Source organism: Rhinoderma darwinii, chromosome 8 (genome assembly GCF_050947455.1).
Source record: "Rhinoderma darwinii isolate aRhiDar2 chromosome 8, aRhiDar2.hap1, whole genome shotgun sequence".
NCBI lineage: Eukaryota > Metazoa > Chordata > Amphibia > Anura > Rhinodermatidae > Rhinoderma > Rhinoderma darwinii.
The window spans coordinates 17607237-17626085 of NC_134694.1; the positions used below are offsets into that span (position 1 = coordinate 17607237).

Genomic DNA, 18849 nt, shown 5'->3' on the forward strand with positions numbered 1-18849 from the left:
AGGCAGCCTTCCCAAATGCCGGTTATTCCACCCTTTACCAATATATGTTGCTGTCACTTTGACATTACTAAAGCTGGCTTGGCATTATAGAGCTTGAAAAGGGTTGGATACAGTCCTAGAAGACATCAGAGGGTCACACACAAGTTTTCAGAGCAATCAGGGCACCTGTGACTTGCTGGCACCGCTCATTTGCCAATGGGGCAACAAAACAGTGAAGAATTGCAGCACAGCTCATTAGAGTCTGACTTTTGAAAGATTCCTTAGTAGGTGCAGTTCTCTTTTGGGGATATCAAAAAATGATAGATGAGGTCCTCATAATTCTTCTACTCCCCTATGCCCTACTGGGCATTGAAAATAGGGCTTCAGTTCCTCCTGATCCCCTCAATCTTAAAGGGGATGTCCAGTTTGGGGGCTGTTTTTTATACTGATAACCGATTCATGGGATAGGTCATCAGTATATGTTAGGTGGGAGTCCGACACCTGGACCCTGCACCAATCAGCGGTTCCAGCTACCTCTGGGCACTGGAAGCTATGCAGGGTCAGTGCCGGAAGAACATGGCTCTGACCACCATATAGCGGCCGTACTGTTTCTCTGCTCCTATGAAAGTGAATAGGAGTAGAGCTGCAGTAACCCAGCACGGCCGCTATATAATGTATGGAGCCTTCTGCTTCCGGCACCGAACCTGCACAGCTTCTGGTGCCCGGAGGCAGCCGGAAAGGGCTGATCAGTTCGGGTGTCGGACTCCCACTAATCATAATATGATGACCTATCCTGTGGATAAGTCATCAGTATAAAAAACAACCCTGAGCCTAGACAACCCTTTTAATTTTAAGAACATCTAAGGGTGTGAGCTTAGTTTAGCTAAGACTTTTAGCTTGCTTGATCCCCACTGCCAGTGGACCAGTTGGAAAAGGTTTCTGCTACATCTAACTGCCTCTAGGTGATTCCCAACACAGAATTTTTGGAAGAAAGCTGCCATGTTTTTCTAATCCCTGACAATCCCTTTAATCCCATACTTTTCCAGGTCATATTGTTATAAATGCAAAAGAGGAAGAAGTAAAGGGGAGACCAACTGAAGCCCTCCTTTGTCATCTATGGGCTTACATAAATTGTACCGTTGTTAAGCTGGCTCGTGGGTTCACATAGTTGTGGTATATTCGTGCCTGATAAACTCCCAAATTATTTTCGTACATACAGTACTGTGCAAAAGTTTTAGGCAGTTGCGGGAAAATGCTGCAAATTAAGAATGCTTTCAAAAACAGAAGTGTTAATGGTTGCTTTTTTAATCAGTTAACAAAATACAAAGTGAATGAACAGAAGAGAAATCTAAATCAAATCAATATTTGGTGTGACCACCCTTTGCCTTCAAAACAACATCGATTCTTCTAGGTATACTTACACAAATTCATGGATTTTGTAGGATTATAGTCCGGTGTATGATAAACCAATTATAACAAACACGTGATAATAATCATCATTTTCATATGTAGGTTGAAACACAGTCACTAACTGTAACAGAAACAGCTGTGTAGGAGGCTTAAATTTGGGTGAGGAACAGCCAAACTCTGCTACAAAGGCGAGGTTGTGGAAGACATGTCACAGGTCCACCATGGAAAGACTGAGCGCAGCAACAAGACACGAGGTAGTTATACTGAATCAGCAAGGTCTCTCCCAGGTAAAGATTTCAAAGCACACTACGGATTCAAGATGTGCTGTTTAATCTCTTTTGAAGAAGCACAAAGGCACCGCCATCGTTGAGGACCGTAGACGCAGTGGTCAACCAAGGAAACCTTGTGCAGCAGATGAAAGACATATCATGCTTACTTCCCTCGAAATCGGAAAGAGTGCCATCAGCTTAGAACTGGCTGAAACCAGTGGGACCCAGGTACACCCATCTACTGTTCGGAGAAGTCTGGCCAGAAGTGGTCTTCATGAGAGAATTGCGGCCAAGAAGCCATACCTTCGACGTGGAAACCAGGTCATGCGACTGAACTGTGCACGACAACATAGGAACTGGGGTGCAGAAAAATGGCAGCAGATGCTCTGGACTGATGAGTGAAAAATTTAATTATTTGGCTATAGCAGAAGGCAGTTTGTTTGCTGAAGGACTGGAGAGCGGTATAATAATGAGTGTCTGCAGGCAACAGAGAAGCATGGTGGAGGTTCCTTGCAAGTTTGGGGCTGTATTTCAGCAAATGGAGTTGGGGATTTAGTGAGGATTAAAGGTGTTTTCAATCTTGATAAATACAGGCAGATACTTATCCATCATGGAATACGATCAGGGAGACGTCTGTTTGACTCCAAATTTATTCTGCAGTAGGACAACGACCCCAAACATACAGTCAATGTCATTAAGAACTATCTTCTGCGTAAAGAAGAACTAGGAGCCCTGGAAGTGATTATATGGTCCCACAGAGCCTTGATCTCAACATTGAGTCTGTCTAGGATTACATGAAAATACAGAAGGATTTCAAGAAGCCTGTATCCACAGAAGACCTGTGGTTAGTTCTCCAAGATGTATTGTACAACCTCCCTGGCGAGTTCCTTCAAAAACTGTGTGCAAGTGTACCTAGAAGAATTTATGCTGTTTTGAAGGCAAAGGGTGGTTACCCCAAATATTGATTTGATTTAGATTTATTTTCTGATCATTCACTTTGTATTTTGTTAATTGATTAAAAAAAAAAAATTATTAACACTTCTATTTTTAAAAGCATTCTTACTTTGCAGCATTTTTCCACAACTGCCCAAAACTTTTGCACAGTACTCTATTTCTCAATGTTTTTTAGACCATGTACCGGGCATTTTGACAATGATAAATAGATGTAATTACTGGAAAGGAAACGGAATATGTCACCGTTTTTTGTTTCCGTGCGGCATTTTGATAAATAATCTTTTTGATGTCACCAATCACAGCAGTCCGTATTTATATGCAGTAAATATAGCATCTTCAGATTCAGATGCGTTGAGTATGGAAAGTGCTGCTAGTTAGCTACGTTTTATATATATACTGTATTCATATTATGACTTATGAAAAAATTAATATTTCCTAACCCTAGCCTGGGCTGTGGACCTGATTCAGGCCCATTAATAAATAAAGGAATAGGGCAGACAGGAGTTCAGACCCATGTCTTGCTTTTGGCCAAAATATAGCTGGATTTCTTGCTATTTGTACACTTTGCCAGATTACTACGTCCTAGATCAATGGTTCCTTAAGTTTGGCTCTCCAGCCATTGCAAAACTACAACATGCAGCATGCCCTGGTGAGAGGATCTTGTATTTTTGGGAATGTTTTTTTTCTTCCTTTTATTTATAGCCAGGGTCGAGATGAGGGGTAAGCAGAGTAGGGTTTCGTAGGGTGCCATTAAGTTAGGCGGGGTGCAGTTTAGGGATTTAAATAACAAATCAACTTCTGTTTCTGAGTACAACCAACTGGATGTTTTTGTCTGAGTGTTTGATAATGCTGTAAAATCTGGGGTACGATGAACACTCCCCTTTAATGAAAATAAATGAATGGTTGTCCATTCAACCAATTGTGCAAGGAATATTTTGTTGTCCCGGACTTGGGCACCAAGGGATATTATTATTTGTTATGTAACCAGAGAGCTATAACTTTAAACAGGACCTGTAACTAGGTCATATAAGTGGAACTGGTTTACTGACCTGAATAGCGCTGTCTCCCTAATTCCAGTGATGTTGTTTTTTTCCTAGACCCACGTTCTAGAGATTTGGCCCATAGTTGTGTTAGCTCCCTATATGCTAATTTGTTGTAGTTAGTCAATGGGGTGGAGCTAGCTTCCCTGCCTCTGATGCTGACAAATCAGCGCAAGGCAGCTTGAGAGTAGTTCACACCCTTTTGGCTAACTACAGCAAATTAGCATAGAGGGAGCCAACACAACAATGGTCAATATCTCTGGAACAGGGAGGGATAAAAAAAAACAGCACTGGATTCTGTAAGACAGCGCTATTCAGGTAAGTAAACTAGTTTAACTTATATGACCTGACATGTTCTCTTTAAAGCGGTTATGTGGGTACCAAAAATTCTTAGCAGTGTACTCACTGTAGTATGTTAGTACACTCGCTAATATAAATTTCGGTCTCTTCGTCATCACTGATCCCACTGTACTCCATGTACTACTGCTCCTGCTCATACATGGAGTACAGCGGGGTCGGTCACATGACGAAGAGTCGTATAGTCATCAAAGAAGTCTGTGCAACTAGTCTTCCAGTCCCCCCAGCAGCGCTATAAAAGTCTATGAAAATGTCAGAATCAGCACGACGTTGGACCGGGATATATATGTACTCACATACTTCAGTGAGTACACTGCTAATAATTTTTGGTCCCCACATAACCCCTTTAAGTCTACATTGTATTAAGCAAAAATTTGTATTATACTGTATATTCCTGGCAGCCTTGACTGCTTCTCCTGGCTCAATTTTGATGTTATGTTTTTATTCTGATGTCATACAGTATGTAATATAGTTAAAAGATTCTATGCTAAAGGGTACAGCAGCAGTGATTCTACAAAAAAATGTCAGTATAAAAATATTTTTGGGATGGACTTTGTACTCTAAGAATAGGTGGGTCAACCAATTATAACTGAACTCTAGTACATACTTTCTTGGTTTTCTCTTTCGCCAACAGGGTTCTGGTTCTCTGTATAAACCTACTACTTAGTGTTCCCAGACTTAAAGGCGTTCTATAACCGAGACCGACATCTTTAAAGAAGCAACCACAGGCAATGAATAGCCAACACCTGTTCAGGAGCCCGGAAGAGAGTGTGCCCTGTATGGAAATTGGTGTGTCTTGTTAATGATGGGCCAAGAGAGACCACATGGCGGCATCCCCTGAACATTGGGAAGAAACCAGCAGACATTCTTTTCAAAAACGTTTATTATTTGCAGAGTTATGAGCATTTTTCTAAACATGCTAATTTGGCTATACTTGCCAAATGGGAGGTGACTCTTTTTTTCACTCTAGGCGGTGTTATGTTTTTTTGTATGACGCTGTCCAATCAGCATACAGGCATCTACCCCTTCCCTGCCCAGCAACACAGCCTGATCATATAGTATACAGTTTCCATTCCCTACTGTATATTCAACTAGTGATATCTCCGGTTGTTTCACAGCTAGAACTGTGATCTTTGTGCCATACGAAAGATTAGAATCTCATCTTTCATATGCCACCAGAACCACTAGGTGGTCCACAGCCCAAGAGATGACTATTTGAAGTACTTGCCTCCCCCCCCTCCAGCCTCAGTCTCTCACACTGTGTGAAGCAGCTTCATGCAGATAGGACAGTATCCGAGGCTGTGAGGTCGCTCCACCTCAGGAGAATCACTGGTGTTGACAGTACTGGCTAAAATTGCATGTCAACAAGAAAAGTCTTCTCAGTAGATTATGGGTGATGTAGCAGATGGAGGAAGTTATTTCTGCTGTTTTTGCGATTATGACAACTTTTCTTTTAAGACATGGATTCGTCTTTTCTTTTTTAACTGATATGGTGGACCCTAAATGTTTTTTTTCCAGGGATTACTATTTCATAAGGGACCTATGGTAATATTTGTACAGTACTGTATAGAAATAGAAGTTTTCATGTATAACCAGAATAGCCCATCACAATATATGATCCAGCTTTTATTTTTATGTATACATATATCACATATATCATACAGGGCATACATACCATAGAGAAAGCCCATGGGGCCCTTGGAGGGAGGAGACCCAGCCCTAGTTGGTCCCATAACACTCAGGATGATTCCATAAGATCACCTCATTATCCATAGTTGTAGCTTGGCTTTTCCTCACCCATGGCAAAGATTTAATTTGCAGGCTTTGCCCTGTACCTAAATACACTGTCCAAGACAGAGTGGCTTGCTAGTACCCCCTCTTGCACCCAGAACCCAGGGTGCATGCCCTGCCCCCTCCCCCTAGCTACACCCCTGGTCAGTGCGTCTTCAAATATTTTTATGGGAGAAAATATCCCACTCATACGATATTTTCCTAAACGTTTTTCAGTCGTACCACATATGCATGAAAATGTCTCAGAATGTGTGTGGCGTATTTTGATCGAATACATTCCCAACCCTTTTGTGTACTTGTAAATGTTCTCAAATGTGTTATCCATACATCACACAATGACCAAATCCCTTTAAAACATCTCATACAGGATTTATACCACAATGCAAATGTATATGCCATTTTTCAAGACCAGTTCACCATAGTCTGACTCTGACTCATATGTCTTTTTGTAGAAGAGCCCCTGACATTAGAAGTCCTAAGGTGGCAATAAGAAGGAAACCACCTCTTGAAGAACTAAATGATACTCACGCTCCCAGCTTCTCCTTGATGTTGTACACCATATTAATGTCTTCAGTTTTCTTTTTTCCATTTTTCCCGAGAGGCATGGTCGTAACTCAGTGCGACTGGAAAACCTGTGTAAGAACAATGACAAAGAAACCGATCATCAAATTGCAACCCTTCAGTGCCCAAAGTCTTGTAGTAGCAATACCCGTGTCTTTAACTTGTTTGAAGAAAAGCTGGGCTCAATTTAATGTTGTCTAACAGCCTCCCCCCCCCCCCCCCATTATGTTGCTTGGATTTTGCAACCCAGGACTCAAGAGACTAGTGTTTGTTTCCGCCTCCACATCCTGTCCATGATCCTTAGGCCAATTCCAATCCCCTTGAAGACAATGCATTTCCTCTCAAGACAGAAGTCCTGCACAGGTTCTTGCCACCCAATAGCAAAAGGAATTAAACCAATCATGGCGGCCTCCTCCTCCAAGAGCCCTGCCTCTGTGTTATGTATGCCCTTGGTTCCATACATGGAGATCCACCAGCTGAGAGTAGAGCAGGAGGAGCTTCATCCCATATAAAAAGAAGTTGTCCATAGAGAAGTGGTCTCCAACTTGTGGTTCTCCACAGGTTGGAGGTCACTGATATAGAGGATACCTTCAGGCTTAAACATTCCATCAAATATAAATGGGATTAGTATGGAAAGAGGAATCTACCTCGTAGTTTTAAATCCTTAAAACTTTCCTAAAACACTATATTTGGTCTTAAGGCTTTGGTCACCTAAAGTCCCTCTCGTCTTCTATTATGTAGTCAGATCCACCTATTGTTCCTTGGTATCAGCAATTTCAGAGGTTTTTAAGCAGCAAGTCAAGAAAAATCTCTGCTCCCATGATCACTATTTTATTTAATATCTCCAGAATTATTTACCTACACCTACGTATGTGACTGATATCAGCAGATCTTTTATTAAGCTACATGCTTTAGTTTCAGCTCTCCTATAAAATTACAAATCCGAAAAGGAAACCAGGAATATCTTTATGGAGCCTCACATATGGAGAGGATAATGTAATATTACAGAGGATTTGAGTAAGCTGGAGGTGTAGGCTGGTAAATGGCAATGAGGTTTAATGTGGAAAAATGTAAGGTTATGCACTTGGGCTGAGGAAACATATATATCATATAGTAAAACACTGCGTAAAACTGCTACCTAAAAAGATTTGAGGATATTGGTGGTCAGTGTCAGACAGCTGCTGCCAAGGCAAATAAAATTGTGGGATGAATCAAAACAGGCATAGATGTTCATGGCAAGAATATAGTTTTTCCTCTATACAAATCACTAGTCAGACCACACATGGAATATTGTGTACACTTTTGGGCACCTGTGTAATAAGAAGGACATGGGTGAACTATAACGGGTTCAAAGAAGGGCGAGCAAGGTTATTAAGGGAACGGGTGGATTGCAGTACCAAGAAAGGTTATCAAACTTGGGATTATTCCATTTGGAAAAAAGACGGCTTAGGGGTGACCTTATTACTATGTACAAATATATGAACGGAGAGTACAGAGATCTTTCTAATGATCTTTTTACACCTAGGCCTGTAACCAACACAAGGGGCATCCTCTACGTCTAGAGAAAAGGAGGTTTCACCATTATCATAGACGGGGATTCTTTACTGTAAGAGCAGTGTGACTATGAAACTCTGCGGCAGACAAGTTATGGGTAGTAGGTGATGAAGATTGTACATTGATCCAGGGATTTATTCTGATATGGGAGTCAGGAAGGAATCTTTCCCCCTAATATGGGGCAATTAGCATTCGCCTCAATGAGGGTTTTGCCTTTCTCTGGATCAACACGGAACTTTTTCAATCTTATCAACTTTGTAACTATGTAACATTACAATAAAGATAACATAAAAAGATAAAGTTATCTACATGTTTTTTTTTGTTTTATAAACGCTTCCTTCTAAATGCTGGGGAAGAAATGGAAAATAACAGAGAAGCTTCTTATGAGAAACATGTGATCCGACCATATGCTGAGAGATAACTTACCATATTTAAGAGATAAATAATATTCACTTTATCTGTATATATATATATATATATATATATATATATATATATATATATATATATATATATGAATGCCCCTAACTACCTACTTAGTTGGTTTACACAGCATGCCAATGACATAAGGAAAGAGCTTCCACCAACTGAAGGTGCCCATACACTAGTGATCTTAGGCCGCCATATGGTGAATGACTTGTGGTTAATAGTTGATCTGAAAGGGTTGACATTTTGTTTGAGAAGGCCAAACATCACATCAAAAAATCACCAATGTAGTTCTGATCAAAACCTTTGGGGAATGTCCACTAAAGCCAGTCTGTGGTTTGTGATGTACTGAATTTTCTTCGGCTTTCGGTGTGTTCCAGTCACAAAACGGTGCCGATAGTTGGCAGTTATACCAAATTGGCTACTCCAGCCATCACTAGTGTCACTCTTACACTGCCCATACAGCTAACATTAAGGCTAGGGTTTCGCGGCCGACATTTGGGTGCCCAGAAATTGTGGTAAAATTAGATAAGGCAAGCGACATGTGGCTGCTCATGAGCCGTGGGTGACTTTTTTCCCCTATAGGCAATCATTGAGGTTGTGTGGTAATGCCAAGGTTTTATAACAAATCCCTGACAAAGATGCCACATGGAGCCTTGATAAAATTATATAATCATTGCAGATATTTGGCTATTCATGTCCCTTTAATGACCAGCGTCCCAATAGAGAGACATATGAATGTTGGTCAAATTAGGGGCAATTTGACCCATGCATGGCTGACCTTGGAAGACTCATACAGGAAATTTTTTCTGGGCCAAGAATAACAACTAACTAGTTTTGGTCTTATGTAACGCACATCTTTAATTCTGCATTTCTGAATAGTTATAAATAATTTAAAGTGTTAAAATACAATCTTGACAGGAACAAGAAGCTTGTGATAAATGAGTTCTCCTGCTGCACCATGTATGTGATCATCTCCTGACAGATGTAACAGCAGCTAGAGCTAGGCAGCCACAGCAATTCATGTCAGATTGTTTTATGTCTGTGCTGGGCAACAGGGAGGGCAAAAAAGGCAAATGCCCCAGGGCCTCCATTATCGAGGGGCTTCCACCACCATCACAGGGTCTAACAACTAGTATCGGAGCTCGAGCACTGCTATCTGTGCATTGTATAATGCTGATATTTAGGCACTACTATTTGGGCATATTTAAGCTCTATTTGGGCACGTTAACGCCATTTTTTGGACACTTACAGTGCCGTGCAAAAGTATTCACCCCCTGTGTGTTTTTCATTTTTTGTTGGATCACAACCTTGAGTTAAAATGGATTTTGGGGGGTTTGTACCATTTGATTTGCACAACATGTTTACCATTTTGAGGGTGCCAAATATTTTTTAATGTGACACCAACAATAACTAGGATAAAAACCAGAGAACTTTGATGTTCATAAGTATTCACCCCCTGAAAGTCCGACATTGTGGATCCACCTTTTTACGATTACAGATACATGTTGTCTCTATTCGCTTAGCACATCTAGACGCTGGGATTTTTGCCCATTCTTTCAGGCAAAACGGCTTCAACTCCTTCAAGTTAGATGGTTGCGTTGGTGTACAGCGTCTTCAAATCATGGCACAGAATCACAGTTGGATTGAGGTCTGGTCTTTGACTCGGCGATTCCAAGACATTTCATTGTTTCCCGTTAAACCCCTACAGTGTATCGTTAGCAGTATGTTTAGGGTCGTTGACCTGCTGGAAGGTGAACCTCCGTCCCAGGCTCAAATCTCTGGCAGACTGAAATAGGATTTCCTCAAGAATTGCCCTTTACTTACTGCCATCCGTCTATCCTTCAATCCTGACCAATTTCCCTGCCGATGAAATGTATCTCCACAGCATGATGCTGCCACCACCACGTTTCCCATGATGGCCAAAAAGTTCAATCGTGGTCTCACTTGACCAGAAATGTAATAAGAAACATGGGCGTGCTCTCCAAGAAAACGTAGTTTAGGACTAAGAAAATTAGGTGAAAATGGCACATATTTTGGCGCCAATCTAGACAGTTCAAAAATTTGCACTCCAACTATCTCCTTTACTTAGATCCACCAGTCTTAGTGTCAGCTGAGATATCTCATTGAGACACCAGATACGAGAAGAAATAATGTGACATGATGATAATTTATCTGGCCAACAAGTCGTGTTGTGTGCCAGGCAGACGCTTACATGGGACAAGACATAATTCTTATTTCCTGTGTAATTAATAGAATATGGAAGAGCTCAGTCATTAAAAAAAAAAAACAATGCATTTTTCAGTAATGAGTATGGTTCAATGTCTGGAGAATGATTCACTTTCATCTAAGCTTTGCGTTTATAGGGTTATTTAAGGCAGTAGTCACCAATCTGCGCCACTCCAGCTGTTGCTAAACTACAACTCCCAGTTGTAGGTTGAAGACCTCTCAGGTGAGATACAGTAATTCAGATCAAGTGAATGGGGCTGAGCTGCAATACCAGACATTGCCTATTGACAAGAGTGGCACTATTTCTGAAAAAAAAAAATACCTTCTCATACAATCCCTTTAAGATTTAAGGATAGAAAAAAATCAGATGCCATGGCTTCTCTTTATTCCAGCTCTGCAGTTCTGCGCCTTTCCTGTGTATTTACAACTTGTTATTAAACTCAAGTGCTGCTTGCACTGTGTGTGGAAAGTACTTGCCAGGCTTCCCGTACCTGAATGATAAAAGTATGAGCGCCTAATGCTCCAATTAAAAAATTAACAGCAATAGCACTATGACATCTCATGCCAGGCAGTGCCAATGTTTGTGTCCTCTGCATGTACAGAGACTGAGTAAGACAATGTGTGCCCCCACCTAGAACACAACATGCAACAGGGAGAGAGCAATCTACATCAGATATACCTGCTGCTGCTGAACGACATCGTCTGTGACCAGAGCATCAAGACAGATATACAGTAGTTCTAAACAAGCAATTTCAGGCTCTAATTTTCTGATACAGAGCTCAAAATTCCCTGCATAGACAGAGATAAATGATCAAATTCTTACATCCAACTGCCACCACTAGAGGGAACTCAGGAGCTTAGTTTTTTATTATGTATTACTTTTACTAGGAAAAAACTATTAAAAAAATAATTGGTTTTGTGTCGCCATATTCTGAGAGCCATAACTTTTTTCCATCAATGGAGCGGTATGAGGGCTTGTGTTTTGCTGTGCGAATTTTAGTTTTTTGTGGTATCGTTTTTAGGTACATACAACTTTTTCATCACTTTTTATTCCGTTTCATTTGGGAGGTAAGGTAACTAAAAATCAGCAATTCTGTTGTTTTTTTACAGCGGGATAAAAATAGTTATATTGTAATAGTTCGGACATTTTGGCGATACCAATTATGTTTATTTTTTTATTTTTACATTAGGTGAAATTGGGAAAAGTTTTTTTCTCTGTTAGTTAGTAAAAGACATGCACGCTTGGCCAATCGTGCATGTGTATGGGGGAGTCTGAAGGAAAAGCTGTCGGCCGAACAATCGTTCAGCAAACCTAAAATGTATTAGATAGGCGCAGAAAGATGGAAGACCTCAGGCCCCTGTGATCGCGTTGTGGGGAGGGGGGCAATGTGGTGACAGAGTGGCCCCTGTATTTATAATGGCTTAGATGCCGCAGTTAATGGTTTTGTTGGGTGGTTCTTATGGCTAAAAGAAGTTATCTGGATATAACATTATATTAAGGAATTGCTTTTTGTGCTATTGCTTCTAACATTTTTTTAAGGTGGTTCCACTAAGATTTATGATGATTATTATATTATTTAAGGGTCATTATTACATAAAGCTCTAGAAAACAGATGTTTGTGGAAAGATAGAATAAACCCAGCATTAGAAAAACAATATTAGAGAATCAGAAGTAAATCTCGAGGTCGTCTTTGATGTTTGCTCTTATGTTTTTTTCAGAATAAATTGATTACATTTGTCATTGACCTATTACAGTATATTCGTATAATGAGCAGGCGATCCCTACCGGCAGGTCTACACTCTATTAGAAGGATGTCTATGGTAAAAGATGCTCGACAGGAATATTAAGTATTGTTAATAAGAGGTTAATGTGAAGCTCCTGCTTCAGAGCCACAGTCAGTCAATTAAAAATTATATTATAGAATTGCATAAATAGCAATGATCTAATATATTGTTATGATCTGAATCCCTACCTTTACCAGTGGGAGGGTTTCAATAGTAGCAAATTGAGCTACAAATAATAATTAGTATATAATAATAATGAAAAAATGTAGTAAGATACATAGATAGATAGATAGATAGATAGATAGATAGATAGATAGATAGATAGATAGATAGATAGATAGATAGATAGATAGATATGAGATAGATAGATAGATAGATAGATAGATAGATAGATAGATAGATAGATAGATAGATAGATAGATAGATAGATAGATGGATGGATAGATCGATGATAGTTGGATGGATGGATGGATGGATGGATAGATAGATAGATAGATAGATAGATAGATAGATAGATAGATAGATAGATAGATAGATAGATAGATAGATAGATCTCATAAAGACAACCCCTATTTATAAAGAAGCCAGTGATCAGCTGATTACCACGGGTCTGGCTTCTCTCACCTCCTGGCGCTAGCCACACATCAAAAGAATGACCATCCATGTAATGCATTAACGTCCTGGGTCTGCCAGTGCAGGAGCTGCTCTTACAGATAAACTCTCCATTCTAGCACATAGAGGGGGGTCCCAAGTGGGGAACCCTCTATGACGCCTTATGTCCTTGTATATAACCTTATATCCAAATAATTTCCCATACCTCAACTTCCTGGAACCCCATGAGCAAGGGCAGACTAAGAGTAGCCTGGGCCACCAAGCATTTAAGGTCATGGGCCCCTAACACCCTCTCCTCCCCTTTGTGTACGGGTTCTGCTGGGGTCAAAAGACCATGGGAAGTGGGACAATTAGGTATAAGCCATTTTGGACATATTCTAGGTATATGCCATAATGTCTATATTTCTAATACCCTTTAGGAGTGCTGTAACTCACATCTGTCGGCTCCTACCTATGAGTGAGACACAGGGAGATCCAATGGGATATTGATTTAAATTTTCAAATGTCAGAATGAAAAACCCCCAAAAAAAACAAGAAGACGTCTACGACTACTATCTTCTAGTGCTACTATGAGGGTCACGCTCATGTAAAAACTTGAAGTCTAATATTTTATTCCACTGCATTAGATAAACCAAAAACCCGACAGCTCCTTAATGTTTGTTGTCGATCAATAAACCATATTCCAATGTGAATTTCCATGTCTGATAATGAAAATGTTTTTATATTCTATTTCGTAGCCAAAAATCTACTCACCTTCTACAATATAAGGATCCGTAAAGACATTTCAGACTTCCCGGGAATCCCTGGGGTGTCTATACATCTAGCGTAGTTCACCAGTGTTTACAGTTAACCCTAACATACTCTTCCTCTCCCTATGTCATACCCACAGAGATCCAGGAAGCTGAGATATGAAGGTCTGTTTGGCAGGCCAATCACTGATGATCTCTAATGATTTTTTTCCTTGACAATACAGTGGAAAAACGTATTGATTCCTGGCAGTGCAGCTATTTTGTAGCTCAGGGAGAAGAATATCCCTGGTGAGCCCACCGGTGTGAGGACCCTGCCAAATAACTTCCTATATCTCAGCTTCTTGGACCCCCGTGAGTGAGACGCAGGAACAATTAGATATAAAGTCTTTACATTTCCTACAGTTATATGTCGTCTTGAGATGAAGATAAATAAATTTTAGAACGAAGACCCCAACCCCTAACATCAATATCCAACTCATGGTTGATTGGCGGTGGGGGGGGGGTTGTGGACACATCTGAATACCCTTACATGATTAACCCTTTGTTATGCCTGGCATTGATAAATGTTTAGAACACTGCACCAACTTCACAGAGAGCCCCTTGAAGCGCGTGAGACATGGACCGGTGCAGGCAAATCCTAGCGTATAGTATATACCTTATCACAACTTCACCCAAACATTGACATAAAGCAAGCTGCAACAAGTCGAAAATATCTCCTGCTGTCATCGATCGATCTGAAGCTGCGGCGCTGCGTGATATAGAGTGCGCAAAATATAACTCCACTATAGAGGGCGGTGGAGGGTGAAAAATTGAATGTAAAAAATTTTTTTTGCATATCCAATTCAATTTATAAAATTAGATCATAAAATGATTCTCCAGCCGGTGCAAGAAGCGGAACTTACCTGTCTTTGATCAATAGTACATTAACCTTGTCTGCCTGGAGGAACGCTGCCCTTCTCAAGTGATGCAGTGCTGTGTGACTGTGTGAACATATTCCATGCTATTTAAAACATTCTCATCCCCTACAGTCCAGGCCAGCAAACTGTAGCGCTCTCTCTTCTATATCTCCCCCTCCCTCCCTCCGTATCATCCATTCTCCCCACCCCTTTATCATCCATCTCCCTTAAAGGGGTCCATCCTTATAAGGACATTGCTGAAAAATGCCTCTGCAGTTTACCGCTATGGTGACCAACGCCAGGAATGTTTATCGGATACATAAACCATTCCCGCACATGTATCTCATGTATAAATGAAAGTCTGCAATACCTGGATGGCAAAAAACATGATATTCTGAGCATGGAATCCAAACTAATATTCGTGAAGATGTAGCAGAGCTGAGTTTTTGCACTTGTTTCATAGTCCCCTGTGATATAACTCATAGTGAAAAAGCAAATGACCAACTTGACTCTGCTGTGCTGCAATGACAGAGCAAGCTCTGCTACGTCTGTATATTTTGAAGGACAACTAGTGCTGTCGGCAAAGTTTAATAAGAGCTTATGTTTAGGATCATGGGATCAGAGATATGGGAATGCTTCTTTCTGAATCATGGCTGTCGTAGATTTTTTTTTTACATTTTTCATACATCCAATGAAGAAAATATGAAGAAATGAGGCGCACAACAGATGTCACCCCCCAATCATCCTGATAAGTGAACGCACTGAGTATTATAGTTCAATGTCAACTTTTATATTGAAATAATTAATAACAGGCAAGGGCGTACATACCATAGAGGCAGCCCATGGCCCTGCTATGGGGCCCATGGAGAGTGTGACCACATCTTGGAAGGTCCTGTCCCCTTTACTATTGGGTGGTGAGATCCTGTCAATGACTCTCCAGAGGAACTATATTGTTAGCCCTAATGCACACGACCGTGTGTGCCGCCCGAGTCCCGTCCGTGATCCGTGGAAAGATAGGACATGTTTTCACTGACCCGATTGACCCACTAAAGTTGACCTAAGGGTCATGGAAAGGGTGTGGAGGTTGAAACAAACAGCAGGCCTTTCTGTTCTCGGTGGCAAAACCCGGTACCATAATGGGCCCTTTTTGATCTTGACTATGGGGCCCCTGGCTTTCATGTACACCACCAGCAACAGGTGAGGTCATATTTCATGGAAGGGACACGTCCTCGTATACCAAACATTACATTGCAGTAACTGGCTCTCACTGGCAACCCAAGCTTAGCGGGACTAACTGCATTAAGAAGAAAATCCAAAAGGGAAACAATGTCTCCCCTGGCAGTGCCCCCTTCCTATATCACGCCAAAAAAAAAATGACTCAGGAGGTCCCGCTGCCATCTTCTCCTGCAAAATTCAGATGTGCACAGGAATAAGCAGCACCATCACTTCTGTAGTATAGCCGGTGATTATGGTGGTCTCCACAAGAACATGGAGGTGCGTTGTCATCCACCCAACCACCAACTACACCTAGGTTAGGAACACATATATTATCAGTCCTGATAGTGACCCAGTCTTATGTTCCTCTTCAAGTAAGACCTATCATGATGGCCTTTACTTGTCATGCCCAACCAACACCGCTGCTCAACTGCTATGTGGGTGCTATCTGGTGTCGGACCGGGGTTCCTTGGGGCCACTAGAGGAACAAATTCTGAGGGTCTTCCATCAGTCTATACTGGACATGTGTAATTGAATTAGACCCGTAGGTATAGACCCTAGTGCTGGGATTTTTGGGGGCAATTATATTCTTAATTCTGAACAGCTATTCTGTGTGACCGGATGAAATCATGTGCACGCATAGCTTTTTATTTATTTTCGTAATACACTCATGTGTATGAGGCCTTGGTCGGAGACTTAAAACTACCACCAATGCCCTAAATTAAAGTGTCCTGGTACTTAGTAAAGGGCCGCACCTCATAGACTCATGAAAAATGGCTAACTGCAAAATTGTCTTTGTTGCCCATAGCAACCAATCACAGCGCAGCTTTAATTCTTATAGTGCTCTCAAACAAATGATAGCTGTACTGTGATTGGTTGCTATGGGCTACTAAGTCAGTAATGCTGTTCAATAGTTGTCATTAATCTCCCTCAATTGGAGATGTGTTTAGCCATTTTGAGGCCTAGCGCAGTCAAATTATTCTTGTCCGGTACCAGCATTCAGATCCCCAGTCCAGTTTTTTTTTGGGGGGTTTTGAGCCCTCAATGTTGTAGTTCTAAACGGCATGTAAAAAACAATAATTTAAAAGCACTAATTAGAAAACCATAAAGAAAATATGTAGGAGAAAAATAGGGTCAGTATGCTCGCCCATTGCTTTTCTGAGCAGTAGGTATTAGCATAGGCATAGAGGGGCTGACTGTGGCATCAGATATTATAGCTCACGACTCCACGTCTCACCTTGAATGACGCCTGTCATTAATGTATCCTCCTAAGAAGCAAAGAAGACAGATGTAAGGAATGCCATGTTCTACTTATGTTCTGTTATGGGGCAACCAGTGCCAAAGATGTTATCACTAGAGCCGGGCTTGGCTCTCATCATCCGAATCTTCCTCCTAAAGAGCGCATTAAACATGAATTGGTGCCTTGAAAGATGAATGAAGCTGGCAGGTTACAGCGAGAGGCTGGTACAGTAAAACAGGTCAAGAGCTGCCCTGACGTCACCGCCTGGCTTCTGGAAGCATAAAGCAGGCGGAGGGAAATGTGGGTGACCTGACAGCGCCAGTGTGTGGAAGCCAGTGCCCAGTGAAGCTATATATATATATACATATATATATATCAGCAGAGATATTTCCAGTAAGGTGCTCAGACCTATGAGTACATACACCAGGGAAAACTACTGGACATTTATGAAGGTTTATGATTTGGGATGTGAACGTGAATCTGGCAAAAAAAATTATTATTTCCTACGAAACAAAAATTTCAATTTAGGTCACCAATTAAAGGGACATTCCGATAATAGACACATGTGACATATCCATAGGACTGTGGTGTAGATAGAACGGAGGAGGCCGCCATCATGATGCTGGGTTTTGCCACCCAATATAGTTTACTAACAATCTAGTTCCTCTGGAGGGGAGTCCTGCACAGGTTCTCATCACCCACCCATGCAAAGAGGACGGGATCGCAGAGCCCCCGCTTTCCAGGGCCCCATAGCGGCTGCATGGACTGTCTCTATGATACGCACACTATTGCCATAGGATATCGCAAAATTTCAGCAGAACAACGGTCTTGACATTCCCATAAAGATGGCCCCTGGTTTCCTAGATGTCAGAGAGAGGTTGTCCCCTCAGGACCCAACTATACGAGCCTGGCTTTCAAGCTGTCCATGTATTACAGGGTCGAGCAGAGGCATATTGAAGATACTGGGCAAAATCGGTAACACCTCCACCTAATATGTTCCAATTGTAATATTGTTGTCTTGTTAGGTCACTTTTGGGCCCCCTCAGGCTCTAGGGCTCAGGATCGATGGCACCTCTGTACCCCCTATAGTTACGCCAATGTTGTCGGCTATTCATTCAAATGGTAGCATGTAAGACTACATTTCCACTAATATGGAGGGATAATCTGTTTTCTGGAGGTGTAAGAAGACCCCTGTGGAAGTGGTGTTTTCACGGCAGATTTAATCTGAATAGGAGTTGTGATTGTGAGAATTTTACATTTTAAACTTTGGCAAAACTAATTCTCACTCCTGGTGAATTGATTCGCCAATCCATCCTAATGGGCGAAACGCGACTCTTTAATCTTTAATCCCCAATTACAATCACAATCTGAAACCGTCAGCAATCCAGAGGAAAAATCACTCCAGTGCTATGCAGTCTAGATTGCCAGCAGGGGGCAGTACTCCCTCACTATAAATCTAGTAGGAGTACAACTGAGCCTGAGTCACTGGAACAATTCTGTACAATTCATGTCACGTCTGACAAACTAGTGAAAAGCGCAGTGTTTTTCTGCAGAGAAAAAACAAGGAGGTTTCTGGGAGGGATAGTGTAAGGTATTAACATGCAGATTGAGGTCTTGCTGCACCCGGATCTGTGACTACAATATGCACGCACTATATACAAACCAAATCTACACATAAAATATACACACAATACATGCACACCCATTATATACGGTACAGTGTACAGGAGTAAGGACAATGATGAAATTTCCCCTACATCACATCTCCATTTCACATCAATC

General features: G+C 41.2%; 1 protein-coding gene across 1 annotated transcript in view; it reads right to left on the minus strand.

Annotated features, from left to right (window-relative positions):
* PNCK (pregnancy up-regulated nonubiquitous CaM kinase) overlaps positions 1-14763 on the minus strand; it is a 47970-nt gene extending 33207 nt beyond the window's left edge. Inside the window, exons 1-2 of the mRNA XM_075835363.1 lie at positions 14619-14763; positions 6329-6432 (exon numbers count right to left, since the gene is read on the minus strand). Of these exons, the coding sequence (XP_075691478.1) occupies positions 6329-6405 (77 nt within the window). The 5' untranslated portion in view covers positions 6406-6432; positions 14619-14763. The remainder of the gene's footprint in view (positions 1-6328; positions 6433-14618) is intronic.
* Between the last annotated feature and the right edge of the window lie 4086 nt (positions 14764-18849).